We start from the raw sequence: 25914 nt of genomic DNA, 5'->3' as shown, positions 1-25914 counted from the left end.
AACAAACCCCATGGTGGGGGTTTGTTGCGCAAAATAACAATCAGCTCGAAGCTACAACTGGAGAACATGAGGATGGAGAAAACATCCCCTCATCCCTGTGCTGTGCCAGACAATCTCCACCACACATTAGTCCACTTACTGGCCCCTGTGTGTGACCTAGACAGGCAATTAGTTGACATGCATTAGCCAGTGCGCTTTAGCTGGCACACGAGCACAAGCCCGGCCCGTGCTGCTAAATAAATAAATAAAATGAGAACTTTATTCTGTGCGTGATGCCAGTGAATTTTTTTATTTTTTTAATCTTTTTTTGGTCTGTACATACTCTGACGTGTTTGCGTGGAGCACCATTCAGTGGACGGCGCTGTGGTACTAAGCTGGCGGAGTAAATGTACAGTAGCCCAGAACATTAACAATCAGTAAACACTTAGAGTCATGCTGAGCAGCACTTTTTATGTAACACTGTCATGTGCTGTCATGTAAGCTTTTAGAAATGTAGGTTGTGCGCAGAATATGGGGGAAAAAGCAGAGCTTCTCTTTTTAGTGTTGCACATATGGTTAACATATTTTAATTAGTGATAACATATACTAACATATACTATATAAATACCTACACTGTATATCATAAAACACCTTTTTAGGGCATAACCATAATGAATCGTCCACCACTTTGGTCCAAACTGAAATATCTCAAGAACTAATGGACTACTAACAGCGAATCTTCAGTTTCCTGTTTGTTGATGAATCTTAGTAACTTTAGTGATTCTCTAACTTTTCCACCAGTGGTACATTTGTTGAATCAAATATCTCAGCTACAATCGGCATGAATCAACCTGATATTAAACTGGCTTTATGACCCATTTCTCATCTCTTACCACAAATTTGCTGATGCACATAAAACAGAATTGAATAAAAAACTCATTAATCCCCACCTCTCCAAGCTGTTCTTGAATGCTCCCTGTTAGACATGCCAGACTGGAGCTGCTTCGGCTTCTGCAATACGCACAAGTGTTGGAACTGGTGATGTCATGGTAATGGAGATTTGTTAGTACGATTGAATTTCCACAACGCTTGATCACAATTAAAAAAAAAAATTTAAAAAAAGCAGAAAAAAAATCATATGAACGTATTCTGTATTCCATAAAAAAAAAATAAGTAACATAATCTAAGCGCTCCTAGCACACACACTACAAGCTTAAGTCACTGAGAATCAGTCAGTTTTATACTTTGAGAGTTTGAGGAGCTTTGGGTGTGAGACAGTTCTAGAGAAGTGTGTAAGACTGAAACTCTGCCTCCCGTGTTGAACTCTTGGGTTGTCAGGGTTTTGCGTGGGTCAAAAAAATCGTCCATATTCCTCGAGGTAAGAGCAGCACCCATCAAACTGGAGTAAACTCCTTCTCACCTAATCAGACCAGGCTTTTCCCAGAGTGTGTGGCCGAAAGTGCACTCCAGTTGCATCATGGACTATAATCATGTGTTGTGCTTGCGGGACAAAAGCGTTATCTCTGAACCAGGGAGAACAATGAGGCTCTGAGCTTCAGAAGGTCAGTCTCTGCTCCGGGGCAGAATCGCGTCGACTCATGGCTGTAATTGCTAGCAGCTCACCAAGCTGTGGTAAAAGTATGACTTTGTGTTTTTATTTTGTTCATCTCTAAATAATTGCCCACGAAGCTGTGCTGCTCGTATATCTGACAGCTGTCCACCTACACCTGAAGGAAAAAAGACACTCCTTTGAGGAAAACAATGTACAGACTTGAGCCAGAGAATAAAGATGGTTTGAAAGAGGAGTAAAGGAAGTAACTGGATGGTTCGTGCCATTAAGACTGAACTGGAGCTGTGTGTCAACATGAGGAGTGAAGCAGTGACCTTGCAAGTCGTGAAGATAATAATGTGGCTTTTGTGAAAAAAAAGTATTTGACCATTTTTCTTTCACAAAAACATCCTCCAGCCTAAAACAAGTGAACAGTTAACAAGTTAACATCAATGCTCCCATTTCTCAAACCACCAGAATACCGTGGTGTGAGGATTTCTTTGTTATAAATGAAATAAATAAAAATAAATAAGGACATCCCTCATAGCATACTTTTATTACCAGTCACAAGTAGGATAATTGTACATTCGCACTGACTCGGTGGATTGTGCGGTCAGTGTTTCTCCTCATGGCTACGTTCGTACATACATTAAAACCTATATGTCAATGCTTTCAAAATAAATTGGTTAGTGCCGTCATCTCCCATTTATATCTTGAACCAAAGAGCACATTACTTGCTCTTCATCTGCCTCATTGCTTCAAAGGTCATTCCAATTACTTGTTGGGAAAATTGTAAAAAAAAAAAAAAAAAATCCAGTTTGACATGACACATGGTCTTTGTTCTACTGCGATTGTTAGTTATGCTGGGAAGTTTGGGAGCTGATGGGTAAGGCTAAAGTTTATCTGCTTGATGTTGTTTTTAATGAATGTCTCATAATGTCAGGTGTATAGATGGTTTACCCACGATCACAAATCAGTTACATGATTATGTAAATTTTACATTTTTAGTCTAACTTGTCTCTTTATAATTGCTCATCACCAGGGTTTGTGGGGATGCCTTGTGCAAAGTGACAATAATACTGTATCAGTTCCCGGTGGCACACTTTATTATTCCCACCTGAAAAATGGAATCCCTTTTGAGAAACCTAAACATGACCAGGTATTCTGTCCACCAACCTAACCTCAGTCCTCCAACCCAGTGAGTCTTGCATTTGTGACCCCAATAGTGAAGACGGACCGGCTAGTTTGTGACGAGTGCCGAGCACCTGTTGAATTTATGATGCTTTGAACGACAGCAAAATTTGTTAATACCTGTGGTGCTGCAGCCACCACAGGTGTAGTAACATAATAATGTTATGTGATTTCTGAGTCAGCGTCTCCCTCTGAAGCAGCTTACGTGTTCCTGTCCTGTCACTTCCTGTCTGACTTGTGTTTTGTACAACAGTCAACTTTGTGTTATATTATGTAATTATGAGAAAAATTTTGAATAAAAACATGGATTTATTAGAATTATTTTTCTTTAGCATTGGAGTAACCAACAAGCTAATGGACTACTAAGAAATTATTTGAAAGATGAGAGATGGCAGGTTTAGATTAAAGTAACACAGACAGCATTAAGATGGATATGTTGTTTCGTCTGCACAGCTTGAACAGGAAGTGATATGTGACTGCATGTCATTGACCCAGTTTCCTTAGAATAACTTCCCTCTTTCTGTCAGAAAAAAAACCTATGTGTGGTTATAAAAGATGATAACGGGGATAAGTTTTGCCTGTATTGTAGTCTACAAAGGAAAAGCACGTATCAATCTATCAAACAAAGCTCGTGTCATATGCCTTATGGTAAATGTGATCATATAGTAAAGTGGGTCAGGGGCATCTTTTCTGTTGATGGCGTCAGTTTGAAAAAAAGCGTGTTGAGGGAAACAAATAAGTAATAAGTGGAATTAAGCAATAATCGCACTGTATGTATGTATATATATATATGTGTGTGTGTGTGTTTTGTATTATCCTGTTTGGTCAGTATGATCATAATGGTATCAGTTGACACTAGTATTTACCTTTAAAGCAAAAAATCACAGGTAAAGAAAATCTGAAAGCTGGAAATGGTTTGAACTTGAATTTTAAAACTTTGAAGGATATTTGCACTCACATATGCATTTTTAGCTAACTTAGAAAGTTGACCACACGGTTACAGTTTTGAGTCATGTGTTTTTTTGGACATTTTCTCTCAGCTCCCCTTAGAGATTCACAAACAGATTGTCTAAGGAAATAAAATCCTTTTCAACCAATGTGCTGCACAGTGTTGAAGCATTGCATTAAGAATTCTGCAGTTGCAGATATTTCCAAAGATAAATTGTTTTCCAAACTATCAAAAATACCATGGACTTTTAAATTTAAACCTAATAGTTTAAATTTAAACTATTATGTCTAGATATTAAACCATATGTATGCAAATCTAATCTCCGTAGCCTTATTAGAAAGTAATATTAGCAAATGTTATCATGTTAACATGCAAGACTAAGCTTTGCTAATTAGCAGATTGCTAATTTAGAGATGACATTTAGCTAACTGGAACATTTTATCATGTTAAGCTAAGGTGACGTTTCATAATTAGTAAATATTATCATATCCTAAACATGTTGTCATTCAAAGCTATTTTTAAATGAGCAAACATGATATTAACATGCTAAACTAAGATGACATTTACTGTTTAAGACAGCAACATTATATATGCTAAAGGTTAGCTCGTTAGCATTGTCATTTGAAACAGGTTAGCATGTCTTTAGTGTCTAGCTAAAAGAACCACCAATGTACAGCCTTTTGTAATGATTTAGTGTTGATATTCTGTAGACATAATTATAATTTCATAAAATAGTCTGTAAGTAACTACGTTTCTGACACTCGGGAGCAGCAGCTACGTACCCCACTGACTAGCTGCTGAGGGCTAAAGATGTTCAAAGTTGTCTTTTAGTTTCAAATTTCTGGAAACAAACTGTATGAAAGAACACCATATGTAAATATGTCTGAGAGACTACATATTGCACTCTTGCCTCTGTTGTGCAACAAATACGTGAGGTATTTCATTGCTCTATTATCATTCAGTTCTATGCATTTAAATTGCGGCTTATGGACAAATTACTTACTCAGAGGACGCATCAGGACATACTGCAGATTTTTCACATTGCTAAGGCATGAGCGTCTGCAGCCTGATTCATACCGACAGCACATTACACACACGGCGCGCATATTCATATTCATATACATACATGCAGATATCCTTAGAGATTTAAACAACAGCGGTCAGACTTGGACTTTCAGATTTGGAAAATAATGTTAGATTTGTTCTAATATCAGCATTCATTTATTCAGAGGCTTGGTGTCTTGCAACAAAGTGACAGCTGTTCTCTTTCTGGACCATGTGATCGTGAGATTGATCATCATGTCACATTTAACAAAACAAAATCAAAAAAAACAAAACAACAACAACAAAAAAAACAGTCTTTTACAGCCTAAGGGTTAAAATGAGTCTCATAAACTAATATGTTGTTACCACATCTGTTGCCTGAAAACTGATCTGTTTGATTCATCTACAAACAGTCACCATGTCTGTTTATCATTCACCAAACACAAGTACAGAATGTAGATTTATTTCTGCCAGCGTTTGCTACTAAATCAGCATCCATTGCTGCGGCAGCATTAAATATTTTCATATCGTATGAGGCTAATGAAAGTAAATCAGGGTGCAGTACACACTGTAAATAGGCCGTGTCATATCATCATATCCAATCTATAAAGACATATTATGTTATTATGTTATTTACCTTTTCATTTAATAAATAATTACTCAGTCCATTTGATGTTTTCAGCATGAACACTAACTGTATAATCAGTTATATTTATCTGAACAGCCACTGACAACTCATCCCTTCTATTTATTTATTTTCAATTCATTGATAAAATTCAATTTATGTGCAAATCCATATACGCTTCTTTTCCATTGACAAATCTGAAGTTGATTCCCAACCCAGTGGAGAATTGTAAATATGAGATTTATATTTGCATGTAAATGAGTTGAATATACAGGTGAATATACACTTTTTTTATTATTATTATTATTTGTGGAATATTTGCTGATTTTGCATTCACACGTGAATCGTCAGTCTACACACGTTGCGAACACAGAGAAAAAGGAGAAAGTGGAGCAGTGTGTCACTCCGCTGATTGGAGACAATGTTCCGATTTGGCACTAGCAAGTCAGCCGACGCCGTGACCAGCTTTGGCTTTGTCATTTGCAATTATGTCAGCGTGTAATATGGGTCAGCGGTAAATAGAGTACCACGCAAGGTCTACTGACTCATCATGTCAGATTGGTGTATCGCAATCAGCGGGTCTCTCTGAGGCCGGTGTCGTGTGTCAGATTTGAAGTTGATGAAAGTCGTGAATAGAACGTAATCACCGATGTTACTGAACAGACACAGAAATCTCACGTTACGAGAGAACAAGAAGGGGCATCTGCGGCGTAAGTCACAGCACCAAATGCTACTGAGAAAGACGCTCCGAAAGCAGAGTCAACCTATGCAAAAGTGTTATTAATTAACATAAATTAGCACGGGTAAAACGTAAAAACAGAAGTAAGAAACCGAGACTTCTCAAGTGGAAGTTAACAGTGACTCCAGGGATCAGACTTCATGGACATTTTCATCCATCAAATTCCAACCAACTCTCCAATCACCGTTAAAGAGCTTTATTCTAAATGTCAAGTGTTTCTCCAGATGTTTCCAGGTAATGAGAGAGAGAGTTTGCTCTAGATTTTTTTATTATTGTTGCTAAACCGAAGGAAGAAACTCGATTACCTCCATGCACATTTTCATTTTTTTTCCTCTGTATCCCAATACTGCCTTCATAACTAGGTCATAATGGGCTGAGTTTTATAAGCCTCACCTGCAGCCCATTATCTGCTTCCTCAGACTGGTAGGATTCTGCTTCTCGCTGGCGAGGACGAACTTGAACAGGTGGCGTGTTCGCAAAAGAAATAAAATAAATTTTTTTGTACGTTTTTAATTTTTAGATGTCGTGTGGCTGCTGAGGACGTTCGAGTGTGTCTGTTTTTGCGTTACACACATGAGAGAGTTTTTAGCCCAGCACTCTAGTGTTCTACTCAGTTATGGCCAGAGCATTAAAAGCATCATGTAAGTCTGTGCGTGCGTCTCTGTGAAAGTGTGGCTTCATTTTTCCTTTCTTTTTTTTTTCTTTTTCTTTTCTATAAATAAAACTGTGTCACTGTGCCACATTCAGTTCAGGTATATGTAGGTCAGTGTGTTCTACAGTGGTGTGAAAAAGTGTTGACCCCCTTCCTGATTTCTTTTTCTTTTTTTGTTTGTCACACCTTAATGTTTCATTAATGTTTCAGATCAGTGTTTTTCAAACCAAAGACCCCCAAACTGATGTAGAGATTAAGTACTGATCACCTACCTACTATATGTGTGCTATATTAAACTTGGGTGTTATTTATAAATACACGTTATTATTATAATTTTGCACTCAACATTAAGCTATTCAAGTATTAATTTTTGATTTCAAACATATGCAAAATAGGGTGGCAGTGCAACTATTATAGACATAAGCATAGCTGAAATAAACATACGGATATATATCATGCATCATATATATTTATCCATTCATTCATCAAAAGATCCTCAAAAGCTGGACATCTTGCAGAGATCCAAGGAACTTGAGGAACAAAGGTTATAAAGCCATTTCTAAAGCTTTGAGACTCCAGCGAACCACAGTGAGAACCACTGTCCACAAATGGTGAAAACTTGGAGCAGTGGTGAACCCTCCCAGGAGTGGCCAACCGACCAAATTTACACCAAGAGCTCAGCGACGGCTCATTCAAAAGGTCACAAAAAAACCCACAACCACATCAAACAATTCTGCAAAGATGAGAGGACCAACATTCCTCTAAAGCGCTACTGCTAAGGGTTGCCCTTCTTTTTCACACAAGTGGGAAGTATTTTGAAGATTTTGTTTCCTCTTAATAATAAAAACCTTCATTTAAAATGCATTTTGTGTTTACTTGTGCTATTTTTGACTAATGTTTAAATTAGTTTGATGATCTGAAACATTTAAGAGTGAAAAACATGCAAAAAAAAAAAGAAAAAGAAATCAGGAAGGGGGATAACTTTTCACACCATGTATGGTCGAACTGTGAGGTATTTTCTGAAAATTGACTTTCACTTTACCTTAGATTATTATTTAATACATCAGCAAACACCTGTTCAGTTATCCATTTTCCTCAGTGCTTTTCCTGCATTCAGGAATCTCAACTTTTGCTTTAGTTTGAGTGCTGGAGACACATCTAAATTGCATATTGGTTTTGGGATATTTTCATTTCATAAGTTACCGGACAAGTAGGAACTGATTGTTAATACAGTTTCTAATTCCACTGTATTTGTTCTGTTGCACTTCTTTTTGTATTCATATTCCTCCCTTGCTCTCAGACCTTACGCAATTCACATCTTACAAATAGAGGGGCTGAAGTGGGTACAGCAGAGAGAAGAAGTTGTGAAGAAATTCACATCTAATACGTAACCAAACGATTGTGTCTGACACTTTATTTTTCTCTGTCTGCAGTGGTGCCAGTCCTGTCGGTTTAGTGCTGACTGCTGTAGTGGCCGTGGCTTACAAGGTGGCAATAAAGTTTGAGGGGTAAGTATGTTTGGTTAATTGCTTGTGTAGAGGTTTGGATGGATGGGACCATCCAGATGCACCCAAGAGGTGTCTTTCTTTTCTTTTTTTTTTTTTTACTCTATAGTTGCTCATGGTATCTGCCTTTACCGTTTTTTAGAAAACATAAAATATTAAATTCATACACGAACAAAAGGAAGTTGCAATAAAACTGCTTTGACACACGGAAAAGTAAAAATAATATCTTGTTCTATAGATGTAATCTTAACATTATTTTTAACTGATGTTCGTGCTGGTGGTACTTAACACTCAGTAAGAAGAAATGTCACCATACTATTACAGTTTAGCCTCTTAAACAAAGTTCAGTGTACACTTAATTTAATGAGCAATGAACAATTAATGGATGATTCTGGGGTGGAGACAAGGTAGATTTAATAGGTGAGGTGGTTGGGTGAGCATAAATTAGTAGTTTTGTTCGAACAGCAAGCATTTTGGAAATGAAAGTGTACCAGTGGGCGCAAATCTATTTAATATAATAAAAACAACAGAGGACCTTAGATCCTTCCCTGTGGAACTCCAAGCATGAACCTTTAGATGAATACATTTCACGTTTAGCTCTATGTCCTCATCCTTATAACCCAGAATCCATCACCCACATTTGTCCAAGCCTGAATTTTATTCTGCTTAACTGGGTTTGGATAAGTTACCAGTCTGTTGACCTTCTGTTTGTCAGTGCACCCCAACTCTGGATTAAGTTTGTCATCTCAAGGCTGAAGTCTGGGTATGATTGTGTAGATTTTTGCCTGCTTATGCATGTGGTTTCACTTTGCTGTAAATATTTGAACCCTTGGTAAAATTACACATCTGAATGCTGTCATGTGGTCTTTGTTTTCCCAGCAGACATGTAAATTGCAGGAATGCAAAAATGCCAGACACAGCTAATATTAACTCTACACTGTATCAGTTAGACCCTAGAAAAAAAGTTAAAAAGTTAACATTAACATCTAGCAGAATTTGACAAATGGGAACATGTCTCTTAACTACAAGAAATCTTTTTCTTCAGAAGCTCAGACATGAGTATATGTGGGTGGTGCAGTGAAAAGACTCTGTGTTATTCTTATGTGTGTTTATTTTTTTATTATTATTATTTCAAATGTCACCTGCATTTATTCGCCATCCATTAGTTCTGAAGTGAATCTGGAGTGAGATTGCAAAAGTGACGCGTTTAACAAGACAAACGTCTTTTTTGAATTTTCTTTCTAAAAGCTTTACTGGCCATATTTCCTTACATCTTGGTCATAACTCTCTCCAATGGTGATTAAGAGGTGAGGCCTGAAAAACTGTTACGAGTGACCTACTTCTGGACACCTGTCCCCCGCAGCCACATGCCCACAGACAAACAGATACGCACCAGCATGCTGCTACTGCATAAGCCTGCTTCAAATGAGGCAGAGCTCGGCCCTGAAGCAGCTGCTGTGTGCACTTACTCATCAAGCCCATTGTGTGTTTGGGTGTGTGTGGTTTTATTATTAAGCTGTGAGGGCAAATTTTTTTATGTAATACCAACACTGTGGGACCCTTTTCTCTGGACCCAGCAACCCTTGAGGGTTGAAATTTTGATTATGTTGTGACTGGGGTAAAGGCAGGGGAATGCATTATGTCACTGGGAAGTCCTTTCAGAGACAGAAACACAAGTGTGTGCGTGGGTGTCCATACTCGTCCATACTTGTCCGTGCAGGTTTCCGCATGTTAGCTGTCCCTTTGACCAAACACTTCCACACAGTTAAATTGGAAATCCCAGCAAGAACAAACACAAGCAAGGTGAAAAATGGCATGGCATGATATAACCTACATTTATCGTTTACATAAGCACATCATGCCACCAGGACCACGCAATCCAGGCCTTTAATAATCTGAGTATCGGACTATGTCTGATGAGCCCCTGTCATCTTTTTCCCTGAAGTTACCCATTACCTGTTATAGAACAGCTTTCAGCTATTTTAGTCTGGATGAGTCTTTCAGAATGGCCTCCTTTCTCCAGCTAGTGAAACGAGAAAGTGACCGTTGAGCGAATGAAAGGATGCGTCAGGGTAAGTCGGAGGCATGCATTTCTGAAGATGTCACACATTAGCGGATGCTGTGCGTGAGAGCACAGGTGTACATGCCACAATTTCCGTTGATCCTCGGCTGTGTCATGTAGCTTGGCCCTGTGCACTGAAGGAGGCAGGTGCCAGGTTTTTACATAATGACTAGAAAAGGATTCGCATGCTATATTTGTCTTTTGCCTCTGGCACGGATTCTGAATGATCTCGTTTAGGTAAAGTGAGCACGGGCGGCAAAGCATCTGGTGGGATGTTACTTCACATGGTGACGGCAGTGGGTAAAATCACCGGTGGGGCAGATGCAGGAACCACACAGTGAACGGAAACAACAGGTGTCTGGGGGGTTCAACACCTTGCAGCTCTTCAGCTCATGATCTCCTATGTTCTAAAATGAGATGTAGTCGTGAAAGCTGACGTCAAGCTGAAAAAAGGATTTAGTCTGTTTGTGGCCGATATTCAGCTTAACTCAGCTCCTGTTCACGTTTTTTCTGTTGGAAACAGCCCAGATCAGCATCTGACCTTCTCTCTTGAATCCACGGTCACTTATCAAACATTGTGCATTTAAATCCACAAAATGTCTGTGCTTAAGTTGGTGTGACCTTGTTACGTGTGGCCTTCTCAACAGCTTTTGTCTCATGGTGTCTGTGACATTTTGTGTTTCAGCCCAGTCCCAGTCCTTTGCACAAAGTACATCAGTACTCAGTACATCACTTTCATTTTTATTTCAGGGTTGTGGATTTGAAGCTAAATGTGGGCCGTCAGTATCATGGCAGGACCAGACTCCTGGCAGGCTTATTCAGATTGAGTGGTAGAACATGATTGGAGCCAGGGTGGATGGGTGAGGCCTAGGCAGATAGTTCCCATTTCTAGTTTCTTCCCATTAACCAAACTAGTGCTTGAGGATATGTATATATATCTTATGTCTTAACTCAACGTCTTAACGGTCTTGGGCCTTCTTACTTGTCTGACTTGCTTTTACCGTATCAACCCTTGTGAACCCTGAGGTCCTCCAACACCGGCCTTTAAACAACACCACAAGTTAGATCTAAAACACACAGGGAGGCGGCATTCACTTATTATGGCTTCACTTTTGCGAAGCTGTCATGGCATTCATATTTTGTTTACAATCTGTGCTGTACAAGCTTGTTGTGCTATGAAGAACAAAACCATTTCTTTTTGTCTTTTTTTTTTTTTTGCTGAAACAAATCCATGGGGATTGACTTATTTTTGGAGGCACGCTCAAGCGGCCATCCAAAGAACCAGGGTTTTTGACACTGTTACAGAATTTTTCTGCTTGGTGTCGTTGCGGTTTCAAATTTCTAGCTGCTGGAAAAGTTTCGCAAGAATGAAAACTCCACTGTTAGTTGTTCGATTATCAGTTTATCGTCACGCACACAGCAAGGGCATGTACTGTACATGCTCTGTACAATGAAATCCCAATGTTGCTGTTCACAATCAATGCCAAAAAATATAGAGTCCTTGAGGATGGAGGCAGCTCTCACGTGGAGTCTGTGGTGGTAGCTGCTGTGCAGAGAGCCTTTGTGATTTTCTCAGCAGTCTTTAAGACGCTGCGTGCTGTTCCGTGTCCAGGTAAGGTCTTCACTGATGTGGACGCCCAGGTATTTGAAGCTGCTCACTCTCCACTTCAAGCTCCCGGGTGAAGAGTGGCTGCCCTTCCTCATGTCCACTATCACCTCCTTCAGCTGGTCCTTGCGTTGTTATCCTTGCACAATGACGTCAATGAGTCCCTCCAGTGTCGTCCCCAAATTTTAGAATGATGCTGTGGCTGATGTCCTATTACCTACCCTGATAGACCAGGGCCTGCCAGTCAGGGAGTCTAGGATCCAGTCACGCATGGTCGGGTGCAGACCAAGTGTAGACAATTTGTAGGTGAGTTTGCGGGGGAGGACCAAGGGTATGATGACGAGCAGCAGGGATAGCACCTCAGGTGGCCCTTCTGGTCCGGCAGGCATTCTGCAGGGGGTCCAGGGCCTCAAATATGCTGCTGAACGTGGGCCTGCACCACTCTCTCAAAGCACTTCATGATGATTGGGTTCCACTAGCCTGTAGTCCTGGGTTCTTCCTGGGAAAGGGGATGACCGTTGTGTTGATACATAACACTTCTTCTTTGGCGTCTTCTCCTAATAGTGGTGTAGGCCACTACTTTATAAGATGCATCAGGGAAAATGTGTGCAACAATTTAGATCAAGTGTCCCATTGGAGGTTTGTTGTATTGTATAGTTATGACAATATATTCCTCTAAAATAAACCAAAGGCTAGCCTCCATGCCTCAGTCTCCGGCACATTTTAAAATGTGCTTAATGATTCAGAGGTCTGGTGTCAACCTGTCAGTGGAGAGCAAAAAAATTGGCCATAGTCCATGTTTTTTTTTTTCTTTGGCCCCTGAACAACAGCTTTTAGTCTCTACAGGACTGTTATTTTCCAGATTCTCTCAAGTACATACATTCCAGGAACAGAGAGCTGCTGTTTGCCAGTTATTGGTTCGAGGGGGTCGTTGGTTCAAACCGCACGAGCATTCATTCGTGTGCAACTGAGTGGAGACACAAGACATCTTCCTATCGTACACGCATGAACTTGAGCTTCCTCACGGTTCAGTTCACCTACACACACACACGTGCTCCTGGCACGGAGTGGTACGCCGTCCTAGTCTCCGATTTATTGTCCCATTACGTGTTTGTTCTCCTGTATTTACAGACCATTCACTGAACGGATCTATCAGGAGAGGAGTCAGCGCCGCAAGCGTGAGTAATCCCCCCTCCCGCCCAGACACTTCCTGCTCCACGTTTGGCTGAGGATTCCCATCCGGTCACATGGACGGACGGACGGACGGAGCGAGCGACAGCACTGGTCATTAATCGACCTCCAGCATAGATACGAGAGAAATGTTCACGATACAGATCCAAGTGTTCCTCTTCTAATTTAGTTCAAGTTCCTTTAATGAACGAGGAAGCAGGGTGCATTAATTCTCCTTATTCTGAACCTGGAGATGGTTTTGTGTTGTATTGTGTAGAGATTGTTAAGTTGATGGAATAGCGTGTTGTTCTGGAGAATATTGACAACAAATCAGTGTTAAAGGGCAAATCCACCAGTTTTAAACTACTCTACTCTACCGTAGTCTTAAAATACTTGTACGGTTGTGTGAGGAGAAAAGGCTGAAGAGGGAGATGTAAATGTGGCTCATAGACGGTTTCATGTCAACAGCTGTAAATTAGCACTAAAACGACCGGTTGACTAAAGGTAGGAAACACAATGAAAAGATGGGGTCAGCTAAAAGAAAACCTCTATGTGACATAAGTTCAGTATTTTGCAACGGTTTAGATTCCAGGACACAGCAAACACCAAATCCATTGTCCCAAATCTTTGTTTTGTTTTTTTGTTTATTTTTTTTTCTTTACTGTGTTTTGACCTACAGGAACTGTGACGTTTTTGACACATGATTGTGTAAATTGCTCAGGGATACGAACAGCCTCACTCCTTCATCTCTAACAAAGTTCTTGATTCATCTCAAATTTCAGTTCTGCCCACATTTGTGCATTTCTATTAATAGGAGTTCTTTATGTAATAAAAGCGTGATTGGATGTATGAACTATTGGTCTGCCTGTGTTTCAAGACTCAAGATTTCTAATGGAAGCACTTAAAGCAAGACATGGCTTGTCATCCTCTTAGAGGCTGATGTCTAAAAGGATTTCATGTGTGGTAGATTTCCATGACGGCTATGATTCTCCTTCTGACTCTAGTCCTAAGGCGTGGACTATAATGGTGTTTCTGTTGCAGCTTATATAATAAATAGCACACTTGATTGGTTTGTGATTGCTGCGAGATGCAGCGCAATAAAAGACTAATAGCTCATCTGTATACAGCCTTAAATTCAAAAGGGAAAAAAAGATTAAAACATACAGTCAAGTTGCTGCTTAACCACGTCGCTAGCTTGATCTACATTAATATATGTGATTGCCCAGGACAGCTGCTACCACTACTGTCCAGCACACACATTCCTAAACAGGAGTTGGAACTAATAATAATGCATTGGTTTTATTGGTTTATTCATTTGCTCACACAGTCACACCCTGATGGTGGTAAACTACTTCAGTAGTCAAAGCTGCCCTGGGGCAGAGTGACGGAAACATGGCTGCCAATCTGCAACTCTGACCCTGACCACCACCCAGCATACACCTGGGGGCAAGATGGGTTAAGTGTCTTCCCCAAGGACACAACTGACAGACTAGAATCAAACCGCCAACCTTTCGTATATTGGACAACCGCTCTACCTCCTGAGCTACTGCCGCCCAAAGTGAACTGTCAATATGAACACGTCACCAGGTAACACATTACCTCGAGATTGGTCATGATTGGTCCGCTTGTTAGTAGAGTGTTTCTGCTTCAGTTTTTCCCAGCTGCTTCTCCAGCTCTACAACCTTCGAATTGGTTGTTTTGGATCAAGGAAGATGAAACGCGTGGAGGAAAGTTACCGTCTTTGGTGATACATACATTTGTACGACTCGTCTTCGGCGAAATTTGCGCGAAAGTTTCAGTTGCTGTTGTTGAAAGTGAAGCAAAAAATGTGCCTGTCTGGCCAAACAAACGCAGCCCCAACAAGAGTGAGGCAGACTGACAAACGAGCAGGTATAAACGGTTCACATGTAAAGTACATATACACTGAAGACTCTGGTTCTGAGTCTGTCACTCTTGTTTCCTGTTTTTGTTTTGTTTTGTTTTTTTGTAAAGTTTTTCCTTGGTCTTCTTGTCTTTTTCCTGTGTTTTTCCCTCTTTGATTGGTGGATTGGTTTCTCCTTGTGTGCTCCTCCCTCATTATTTGCACCTGTGTCTCACCACGCCTCTGCCCATGCGCCCTTTCATTCCCTTTGTTGGCTGTCGAGTCGTCCACTATGCTACCTCTGCTCTGTGAAGTGATGTTACCCCATTTGTCTTAGACTCTTTCTCATGTTCCTCAGTCTTGGTTTTGGGTCTTTGACACTGACGCTGCCTCTGACAAGTGTTTGCTTCAGTGCTTGTGGGAAATGCGCTAAACGGAAACAACGTCATAAAAAAAATGATAATGGAAACGCATACATTTTGAAAAATGTCTCTAATTTCAGTAAAACATTTAACTTTCATGAAAGTTTATTGCAAAAGTGCAATGGAAACACTTTTTTTTCACAATGTCCCCGTCACCGTGGTCATGTGACCAGTTCATTTGAAGTCCATTTCCTCAGAGTGAAGTGTCACGTAATGAGAATTTAAGAGAATTATGGGATATTGTGGGACGAGGCTATACGAGTGCTACAGCTCATTCGCAAAACACCTTTCAACACGTACAAAGGGAAATTCACTTTTATTTAGCAAAGCAAAGTCATGGGAACGCATCAATTGTTCTTTTGTCGCTGTGTCCACATGATATCTATTGTGCAGCGCCCTTCCTCTGATTATGGCAACAACTGACTAGATTTATCCGTCACCACTTTCCATCAGAAGTGGGGCTCTATATTGTGAAGTCGTAATTGTAGTGTTTGCTGTCACCTCATTTTTCATACAGTGCCACACGGTCGGCACAACTTCCTCATACGCTATGCACCGTTAGCGGTTGCTTTCCTCAACAATTTTTGATTTGTGACATCAGGTCGTCTCTGTGGAATAAGTCAGCCGGCTGATGTGACCGTGGGATGGTTTGGAAAACGCAACGGAAAAATACAATAGACATTATGCAACAATTTCTGTTGTTGCGTTTTTGTGTGAACCGGGACAGTGGCTTAAAGAGGTCGCCGGCAAGCAGCACAAAGACGGCGCCGTCACCTGCAAAACGCAAAGAGAAACGTAATTGCGCTGTCATCATCGTTTTGTAACGCATTAAAATGAGTTTTCCTCATCACCCTGCAGCAGCTTCATTGAGATTTTCATTCGTGTTAAACCAGGAAAATTACTTCTACTAGACATTTAATTACTGACTTTATTTTAAATATAATCAATGCTTTTCGCCTCCCGGTATGAAGTAGGTTTTCTGAGACTTGCCGCGCACTGGCCGTGTGAAGTGAAGTCTGAGTGAGCGGCAAGTCCAGTGAATGGCCTCGGAACACTTTTTTTTGTTTTCTTACAGCAAGCAGTTACTTGCGTCAGAAATGAGGGCACCACACACACAGCCTCGCACACACTTCTGCCGCCTGATTGATTTCCAGTTCAAGTGGCTGAAAGGTACTAGAAGACGGCAGCCTTCTGCAATTACTGAACATGAGCTCCTGAAAATATGTGGGAAATTGCATTTCACGGCCGTCGTCGCTCAAAACATCAAGAAAGTCTAATTACACACCTAATTACACACGCTTTAGTTCATTTTAATGACACGTAACCTCTGAATCAGAGCTGGAGGTGGTTGGGGTGGATGGTGGGTATGCAAAGCACACATCTCGCACGTCACACAGTTTTGCGTCACTTCTGTGCTTGGTAATAAAGCCGGTGTTGTAGTGGCCTCAACATAACCAGTAAAAATATTTGATGACGCTGCAAGAGTGAAACTACGAATCATTTTTCAACTTTTTGCCAATAATCTCTGCTGGCTAAAAATATAGAGTGCTCTCTTTCCTGCTGTTATCACAGACATGACTGAACTCATCCATGGACTCTGTGTCTTTACCTGAGTCGCGGCCTTTGACCAAGGTCTAGTGGTTGTGGACCACTAAATAGTAAGCAATGCTATTTTTTTTTTTTTTTTTTGTTACTGTCCGTTTTCAAATGTGTAATAAAAGGAACCTATTTTCATTAGATTTGTGGCAAAAAACAATGGAATCTGGAACCTGTGGGTGTCTGGGTCTCGTCTTGCCATTTTTTCAACGACCTCTCATCTCCACAAATTCCCACGTCAACTGCTTGACGTGTGAATTTGCATCTGCATCCCCGTAACAAGCTCATTTCCGTTAAAGCCACAATTTCACATGCGGAGCTGAGACAACACATTCGTCCACACTCACAGCAGGGGTGAACACGGTCCAGGTTTTTGTGCTAACTTGACAAAGGAAATCTATCATTTAATAGCCTTCCGGGCAGAAGTTGTATTTGTTTTTCCAGTCTCCTCCGTGTGTTTCCTGTTCCAGGCTGTACTGCAGCCCTTCCTTGCGGCGTCACTGTCTGTCTGTTATTCGCCGTTTCCACTTCATTACTGGGCCAAAAGAAATTTATGAAACTTGCGCGCTGCTCTAATTTCGCCATGTAACCGGAATAGATCAGAGAGTCGGATGATAGCAGCGGGGAACTGCACATTTTTTTTCTCCTTTCCCGCAACATTCAGTCTCTTCTGTTTGTTTTAGATCTCTTATGAGCATTAAAGCCCTTCTATGTACTGTTGTGTTTTTCTGCGTCTCTCTTTGGGGTTTACCCTCAGTACCACACTGGAAAGTACATATTCTTATGCAACACCTTATTTCTCTCCTCTCGCTGCTGCCCCAAGCACATACTTTTAAGTTTTGAGTGCCGCGCCGTCCACTGACTCTATGACGCAGTCTGTACTTTGTTAACCTGATCACCACCGACACAGACAATGCGCTCACTGATTATCTCCTGAGTTTACAAGCTCAAGGGCCAGTCACACATAACAGGGTCATGGGTGGTGGGAATCGCCTCAGCTCACAAGAAGATTTTTCTTCATCTCAAATACAGCAAATATTTTTCCACAGCGGAGACATGTCTCTCCCCCTGACTACACTGATCAGCCACAATATTAAAACCTCACAGGGGAGGTTTCACCATAATGTTATGGCTGATCTGTGTACTAGGTTAGGAATTTTGTGTGTAGCACAGAAGCCACTCCATGTTATAAGTTAAGAACAAATAATATGACAGCTTTCGTATTTACTTGTATTTATGTATTTACTGTGCATCATTTGGGCCCAACTCATCTGCACTGATGGAGATTCAGAGCAGCGAATGTGTCGGCCTCTAGTCCAGACTTAATGGTGACTCAGGGTTTGGCTTCCATGCATGCATATAAAACTGTTGACTGTGACTCGTCCTAGAGTATGTAGAGGGGAGGCTTGGGGTGTTTATTGTCCCTTAGTATTTTTTTTTGCTGCCCCAAACCATTTCCTGGTTTGCCTCTGATGGCTGATGCTGCTACTTAAATTCCCCAAAACACACCCAAAGAAAATGCAAATTAAAGTATTAGCATCCAGCCTCTGTGGATCAGGCTTTTTCCATTGCATCCCACAGATACTTGATCAGTTGGGGATCTAGACAATTTGGAGCCACCTGGGCCAGGTCTGGTCTAGGTTTAGGGTTAGGCCAGGTCTGGGCTAGGTTTAGGGTTAGGCCAGGTCTGGGCTAGGTGGTTTCTGCATATCTAAGTAACATCCACAAGAATACCAGGTCCAAAAGTTTTCCAGTAGAACATTGTTTTGTCACACGTTCGTCAGTATTATTTACTTCTCCTGTCAGTGGTTTTAATGTTGTGGCTGATCTAAGAATTCAGGACATGAAAACCAAAAAAAAAAAAAAATGTGGAAAACATCATTTTGTGTATTAACGTGAGGAAGGTTGGCCTTCTCTCTTCACCACAAACTCTGATGTTTTCGTCTGCTGCTATTTTTGTTTTTTTTTTCCAGTAGTGTGTTTGCGTGAGTCGTGCACCTGGTTCTATTTTTGCTGCATTTTGGTTTTACCAGCATACAAACTTTTTTCCTCTCGTCAGCCAACATCATAAGCTGTTTTCCAGTGTTTTGAGTTCTGTCTTTCATTTTTGGCCTTTCTTTTGTTTTTTCTTAACATATGCATAATGAAAGCTGGCATGAACACATTGACAGAGACACACTTAATGTCGGACTCACTGAGCTGGCATCCTAAAAAGTGCTGTGATCCTGGGAAGAATCACTGTTCTTCACACGGCCCACCGCGTAGATCTTTTCCTGGTTAACTGTGTATTGTAGCTTGGCTCGTAAGCATTGAACCGTCTAACCCTGACCCTAACCTTTTCAACCTAAAAAAAAAAATATCAAGTTGGTCATTGTGTACAAAAGAAATCATGGACAAACCAACAACAAAGCCTGGGGAAAAACAGTCTGTGGGAGTTCTGTGAGGCAGTGAACGGCCTTAAATTCTTTGAAAGTTGTCATTGTTTCACAGAAGCAGCTGCTTTGCAAAATATCGAGTAGTTTGCTCAGTCTTTGCAGTGCATTAGACTAGTGGTTCCCAACCTTTTTTCCTTAGAGGCCCCTTACTTGTATCTAAGAAAAGTGGGTCCACTTCACCCAGTACACAAACAGACGCACCATCGGACTTTCCACAGTATTATACAGTTCCTTATATACAGGAAACATTTATCGTACATGTAGGGAGACACACTGGTGACTGGTGAAACAGGTGAAAACTATGAGCTCAGATCAGACGAGTTTTGGTGCACACCCTGTGATCTCTGGACCCCCCGGTTGTGAACCCCTGCATTAGACGGCAGTGGAAATGCACATAGCAAAGAGCAGAACCTTTAGTTTATTTGAAAGTTCAGAGATATTCATTTCAGAAGTAGAAGTTCCTGGGACTTCCCTCAGGTGAACCCAGCAACCCAGCCCAGATTTTGTCTCTGTCTGCATAAGGGCACCTGGATGAAGTCTTCAAGTTTGAATCCGTTTCTCATTTCAGTCGCACATTTTCTCAACACAGTGCTGGAACTGCTGAAGTCAGGTCAGCAGAATCGCTGCCCGCCGACCACTTAACCGTCACACTGACGTCTTAAATCTGAAGGGGGGAAAAAAACGAAGTAGCTGGTCAAGAGCAATCCTTTTTTTTCCCTTCCTATCAATTTGAAGCCCATTCTCCCTTTACACATGAACTCTTCATCTGGACCATGGCTTCCATCTACAAGCAGATGTTGTTTGGATTTTCATGATTCTGTGTCACTGAGTTACAGTGTGATCCTTCCCACCAGGCTGAGTGAACCATATTACAGCAGCAATCTCATTTGTCAATCAGCAGGTTTGAATCAACTGACCTCTTGTCATGCAGTCTAACCCAATAACGACTTCATTTCATTGTTTGATCCACTGCTGGGGACAAACAAAAATAAAAAAATAAGAAGCTGTGTTCCCACCTCCGTGCACACTCTTATTCCCTCCTACCTATTCATTGCAAACGAATAATTGTGGTAACTGTCAGTTTAAAACGTTTTTGCATATACCAGCTGTGATGAATAATAATCCTCTTGAAGGAAAGGAAACCAGACAAACAGATGGAGACTGCTTATATGCACAAACGCACACACACTTACAGCCAATCACACAATGATTTCGTTGTTTTTGTTTCCACAGGTAAGTCAAGCCATTCACTGGAATAAATCCGTTCTCTGAGTGCCCCCGTTTGGCCACTTTGCTAACTGCAGCGTCTCCAATCGCTCTTTCTGGTGGAGGCTGCAGCAGGTCTGAATGTTGACATGAATGAACTGCAGCTGCTGAGCATTTGAATGAGTCATTGAATGCGACTTTCATGACACAGCTAAGGATAAATAAGAGGACAGGGTGATATTGAGATTGCTTTTGCATGTTATTTTTTCCCCCTCTGTAATGCTCATATACTGTGAAAGAACACATATTTTCCAGGCTAAAACTAAAAACAACCACTCAAGTCCAATTTTGCTGATTCTGGATGAATCTATATCTGCTGTCTGCTGTGAGAAAATGTCTAAAGTTCAATCTGTTTTAACACAATGTACCAAACCGGGTTAAACACAATAAGGCGCGTCAATTATTAACTTGGTAATATTCCACTTGTTAATATGGAAGTTATTTTTTGGCTGTTACGCACAGCGTCTCTGTCCCGGCTCCTTAATGGTGTAGCGTACTGTTTTTAGGATGAATTATTTTTACACGTTTGTTATTCCCGTCGCTCTGGTCTCGTCTTCTTAAGAAATGACGAACTGACGCACCACTGAGAGTTTAGTCCGCTTTTCCCTGCGCTCAACAGAAGCACCGAGGACCGACTCAATGGGCGCTGACGCGGTCAGGAGGAGGGGCCCGCAGAGGAGCTTAAATACGCGGCTCCAGTCTTCGGAGTTCAGACATCAACGCAGAGCAGCGCGACCAAGAGCATCTCTACTGAAAGCTCGGCCACATTTTTTACGCACAAGAGCAGAGCATATCCAGAGAGAAGCAAGACAACGCACCAGGGCATAAAGATGATTAAGAAAATGTCGCCGTCCGAGAGCGATTTTGACATCCCAGCAAAGAACTGCTACAGGATGGTGATTTTGGGGTCCACCAAAGTCGGGAAAACGGCCATCGTGTCGCGGTTTCTGAACGGGAGGTTCGACGAGCAGTACACGCCGACCATCGAGGACTTTCACAGGAAACTGTACAGCATCAAAGGAGACGTTTACCAGTTGGACATACTGGATACATCGGGGAACCATCCTTTCCCCGCCATGCGGAGACTTTCAATACTGACAGGTACTTATCCACAGCCTTGTCTCTGTTTTGTTGAGTCAGAATAGTTGTGCATAATCAGAAAGATCTGATTTTTGCTCAAACGAGCTTTTTAAATGTTGCAAAGAGGCGGTCTCTGTGCGCGCCGTGCGCCTTTAACGCACGGCTGCGAGATGCGCCGGTGCTTTTCATGCAGTACCGTTATTGTGCATGTGCATACAGCAAATGGTCATTCAATGCAAAGAAATCTAATCAAGCCCTTCTATCTTTGTTTCTCCTCCAGGTGACGTGTTCATCCTAGTATTCAGCTTGGACAACCGCGACTCCTTCCAGGAGGTGCAGAGGCTCAAGCGCCAGATCTACGAGACAAAGTCGTGCCTGAAAAACAAGATCAAAGAGAACATCGACGTGCCTCTGGTCATCTGCGGGAACAAGGGCGACAGAGAGTTCTACCGGGAGGTGCAGCAGGAGGAGATCGAGCAGCTGGTGGCGGGAGACGACAAGTGCGCGTACTTCGAGATCTCCGCCAAACGCAACGAGAACGTGGATAAGATGTTTCAGACTCTGTTTACCTTGGCCAAGCTACCTCACGAAATGAGCCCCGATCTCCACCGCAAAGTGTCCGTGCAGTACTGCGACATGCTGCACCGAAAGTCTCTGAAAAACAAGAAGCTGAAGGACATTGGGGAGGCATACGGCGTGGTGACGCCGTGCGCCCGGAGACCCAGCGTGCACAGCGACCTCATGTACATAAAGGAGAAGGCCATCGGAGGCGGCCAAGGCAAAGACAAAGAAAGATGTGTGATCAGCTAATGGCGCACCGGGGAGCAGACTCGAGACCAAATCTTTGTGGAGAAGGAACCTGGTGCGTCAGCTTGAGAGGCCACCTGTGTGACCGCCTGAGCTCAAACTGACACCTGAGGTGTGGAGACGCCGGGGCCGCCGCTGCCGTGCGCCCTGGCTCTGCACCGTCTCCAAGGACAATGACTGGACCACTGCAGCTTTAACTGCCAAATAAAAACACTGTCCACGAGACATATGAGAATGTTAGCTTGTTCTGTCCATCAGAGCCTAATGTGTGACGTGGCTTCATACCTTGTGAGACTCGCACCGATGCTACAGTGTGTTTAGTTGACGTTATGCCTTTAACAGATGCCAGAGAGGAGAAAGAAGAGACTCTTGGCCTAAGAAGTGCATTGTTGGGGGTGGGGAGGAAGTACCATTTGTTTACATCTTATAGATTTTATAATGGCTAAGTACACTTGAATGTTTTGTTGCATTTTTGGACTATTTTTATTGTGAATGTATATTTATTGTCAATGTTATTTTTTGCAAAAGAAAAAGTCTTTAAATGTAATAAAAAAAAGAAGCAAACTAAAACACCTTTTTGCATGGCCTCTCAATTACTTATGTTTATTCTATAATGTTGACATTTAATGGAAAACCTTCACACTTGCAATTCACGTTGTACCTAAAAGCAGTCAGCGCATGCAAACACAAGATTTATCCACAGGCAATCACCATCTAACAATTTTATAGTTGTCATTCAGATATATTATGAATATTCATCACACTCAGCGACTGGTGCACAAAATCAGCAAAAGCCTTATTTTTCTACAACTCGTGCAAATATGTAAGACTTGAATCTAGTTTCTGCAACTGTCAACAACTGTCTTTAGTCATGTCAGTTCCAGGAGGCAACACCCTCATTTGTGCCTGTTAAACCCAAACTCCCCAGCCGCCTCTTAGGACTTAAGAAGCTATTTGGATGAGACATCCTCAAGAAACTCCCCATCATCCCTCATATATATTTTAAAACGTACACGACCCAAAAAGCTCCACGCACGACTGACACATGTTGAGTCCAAATCCAAGAGTGAAGAAAATTTTGTGCAAAGACGCGGGCTCTGCTACACTGACGCTTTCACGGCCAGGAGAAGATAACAATTCAAGGTTTGAGCTGTTGGGAAAACATCAGGGGAGTAAAAGTCAGATCTATTTGTACCACCGTGATTCCAGGAAAAAGGAAATGACCCAAACTGTCAGACATAATTAAAGAAAGACTGACTTGCAAAAAGACTGAAAGAGCAACCCCCGCCCAAAAAAAGCTACCTTCAAATTGCAAGTATATCACGCACAGATTTTGAAGCAACACTCCACCCAGTGGATGTTGTTGCCCTTATGTCCGTCCAACGCCGAAATATTTCTATCCTTGAGTGCACTCGAACATTTTAACAACAAAGCCCTGCTCACAGGGGGATTATTACACCCTGCAGTTCCAAAACAAAGCGCACAGTTTGTGCTCACCGTGGAATTAATTCTATGTTATTAACACCTGCTTTTAGAATTTCCAGCCTTTTTGAGACGAACCAGAGACACGGTGTCCAGTACTTTCTCCCTGTGACGTGACAGCTACTCGCTATCAGCCGTAATCGTTTATATTGTATCCTGTGAAACTCAGACAAACACAGAACATCCAGCAATAACCTGCTTTTGTATGTGTGTGTGAGACAGAAAGAGAGAGAGAGAGAGAGAGAGAGAGAGAGAGGAGGCAGAGAAAGTCTGTAAAGAATCAGGGACACACAGCTGTAACACTGCACTCAGCAAAACTATGTGCACCAGTCCTGGTTCGTACATCACTGGACTACGTAATGACAGCTTTTACTAATATGCATCGTTGTCTCCGTTAGCAGCAGAGCAACATTTGTTTTCGTCATAATGAAATCTGTGCGCTGATCCCCGACCCGATAGGCCCCAGCGCTCAAACAAAAGCATTTCCAGATCACACAAAACAAATCCGTGGGAATCAGTCTGAGGGCATGCATACATGTCAGTGGCAGCATCTCCCTCCCAAGTGGCAGAAAGAAACATATGAGCCGGCGTCAGAGACGGAGTGGGGGGTGGGGGTGTTGGTCTGGCGGTGATAAGTACAGAGTGTGCAGCAGCTGCAGGACAATGAGGAACAGCGTGGCTTATATCACACGTTCATGCTCTCAGGAATGTCTCGGCAAATATTGCTTTCTGAAAGTATCTGGTGGAGATGGTTGTCAAGACAAGCTCTGAGCTGGCGCACGTTTCGCGAGATTAAAAAGAAAACACTGCTTTGGCGTGTTTTGGGTACACACACCATGCAACAGCATGAAGTCATCGTTTCATTTTCATCTCACCACAAGCATGCATTCATTCTAACAATCCTGTCTCATGTCAAGTTTAGCCAGTGTGGTGGAAATTGTTTCTGCAAGATAGATAGCAGTCTGGACACATGTTTATCACACAAAACTAAAAAAGGTATTTGAGTATATTGTACATATTACAGTTGGGGATCACTACAACACCTCACCACATGAAGTGGACCTCAAAGGTGCAACAGAGAAACATTCATCTCTTATAGACCCCTTCACAGCTTGAAAACAATGTGACTTATTTTGAGGGGCGGGGCTTAGCTGGAGGCAAAACTTGTCAAACATTATAGCTCGTAAAATCCAGCTAACATATTTCCAAGGACTGTTGATGACGAAAATGCATATTTTAGAGAATATATTAATACACTCACTCCTGAGACCCCTGTGTCCCCTGTGAAAAAGCTGACTCTGACCCCTACACTCTCTCTCACTGGATGGATGACTTGACCAAAGGAGGACACAGAGGGGACGAAGTCTGGTTTGTCTTTGTCAACCGAGGCCTCTCCTAAAAAGATATTACAATAAGTAAGTGGAACCTCTGTGCAGGGTAAAGTAGTAAATGCAACTTCTGCTTGGACACCCCTGAAATATACATATAAATATATACATACATATAGCCTAGCGGTTAGCGTTAGCTTTAACCTGTAACAAGAATCCCCCAAATAATGATTAACTTGACCTTATTTCAGTCACAATTTAATTTAATCCATAACGCCATCCAGGCTGAAACTGACAATGCATTACATATTAATCTTATCTGATAAGAAGTGTGCGTTGCAAGTGTTGTTGATCATTGTCTCACTCCAATCCTTTCTTTTAATCGCATTCAACCAATGTCGTCTACGACTGGCAGTGGCTGGAAAAACTTCATGTTAGCGGTTTTGCTTTTTCGGTGGCAGCCAAAAATACAGCAAGACGACATTTGTGACTGTGTTCGCCCCAAGTTCCCTCTGCTTTGCCTCGAGCTAACGTTGTACCGTCACGGTGACGTAGGCCATGAAGGG

The 25914-nt window shown here is 41.8% G+C and overlaps 2 protein-coding genes across 2 annotated transcripts in view; both read left to right on the top strand.

Annotated features, from left to right (window-relative positions):
* pemt (phosphatidylethanolamine N-methyltransferase) overlaps positions 1-13924 on the top strand; it is a 53305-nt gene extending 39381 nt beyond the window's left edge. Inside the window, exons 6-7 of the mRNA XM_047608139.1 lie at positions 8162-8236; positions 13033-13924. Of these exons, the coding sequence (XP_047464095.1) occupies positions 8162-8236; positions 13033-13087 (130 nt within the window). The 3' untranslated portion in view covers positions 13088-13924. The remainder of the gene's footprint in view (positions 1-8161; positions 8237-13032) is intronic.
* A 7431-nt stretch (positions 13925-21355) lies between these two features.
* On the top strand, positions 21356-23108 carry rasd1 (RAS, dexamethasone-induced 1). Its single transcript, XM_047608111.1, has 2 exons — positions 21356-21752; positions 22012-23108. The coding sequence occupies exons 1-2, from the start codon at positions 21482-21484 to the stop codon at positions 22539-22541; spliced, it is 801 nt and encodes a 266-aa protein (XP_047464067.1). The 5' UTR covers positions 21356-21481; the 3' UTR covers positions 22542-23108.
* Positions 23109-25914: the final 2806 nt, after the last annotated feature.

Source organism: Mugil cephalus, chromosome 16 (genome assembly GCF_022458985.1).
Source record: "Mugil cephalus isolate CIBA_MC_2020 chromosome 16, CIBA_Mcephalus_1.1, whole genome shotgun sequence".
NCBI classification, from domain to species: Eukaryota; Metazoa; Chordata; class Actinopteri; order Mugiliformes; family Mugilidae; genus Mugil; species Mugil cephalus.
The sequence above is the reverse complement of the archived record's forward strand: the minus strand, read 5'-3'. Positions and strand labels throughout refer to the sequence as shown.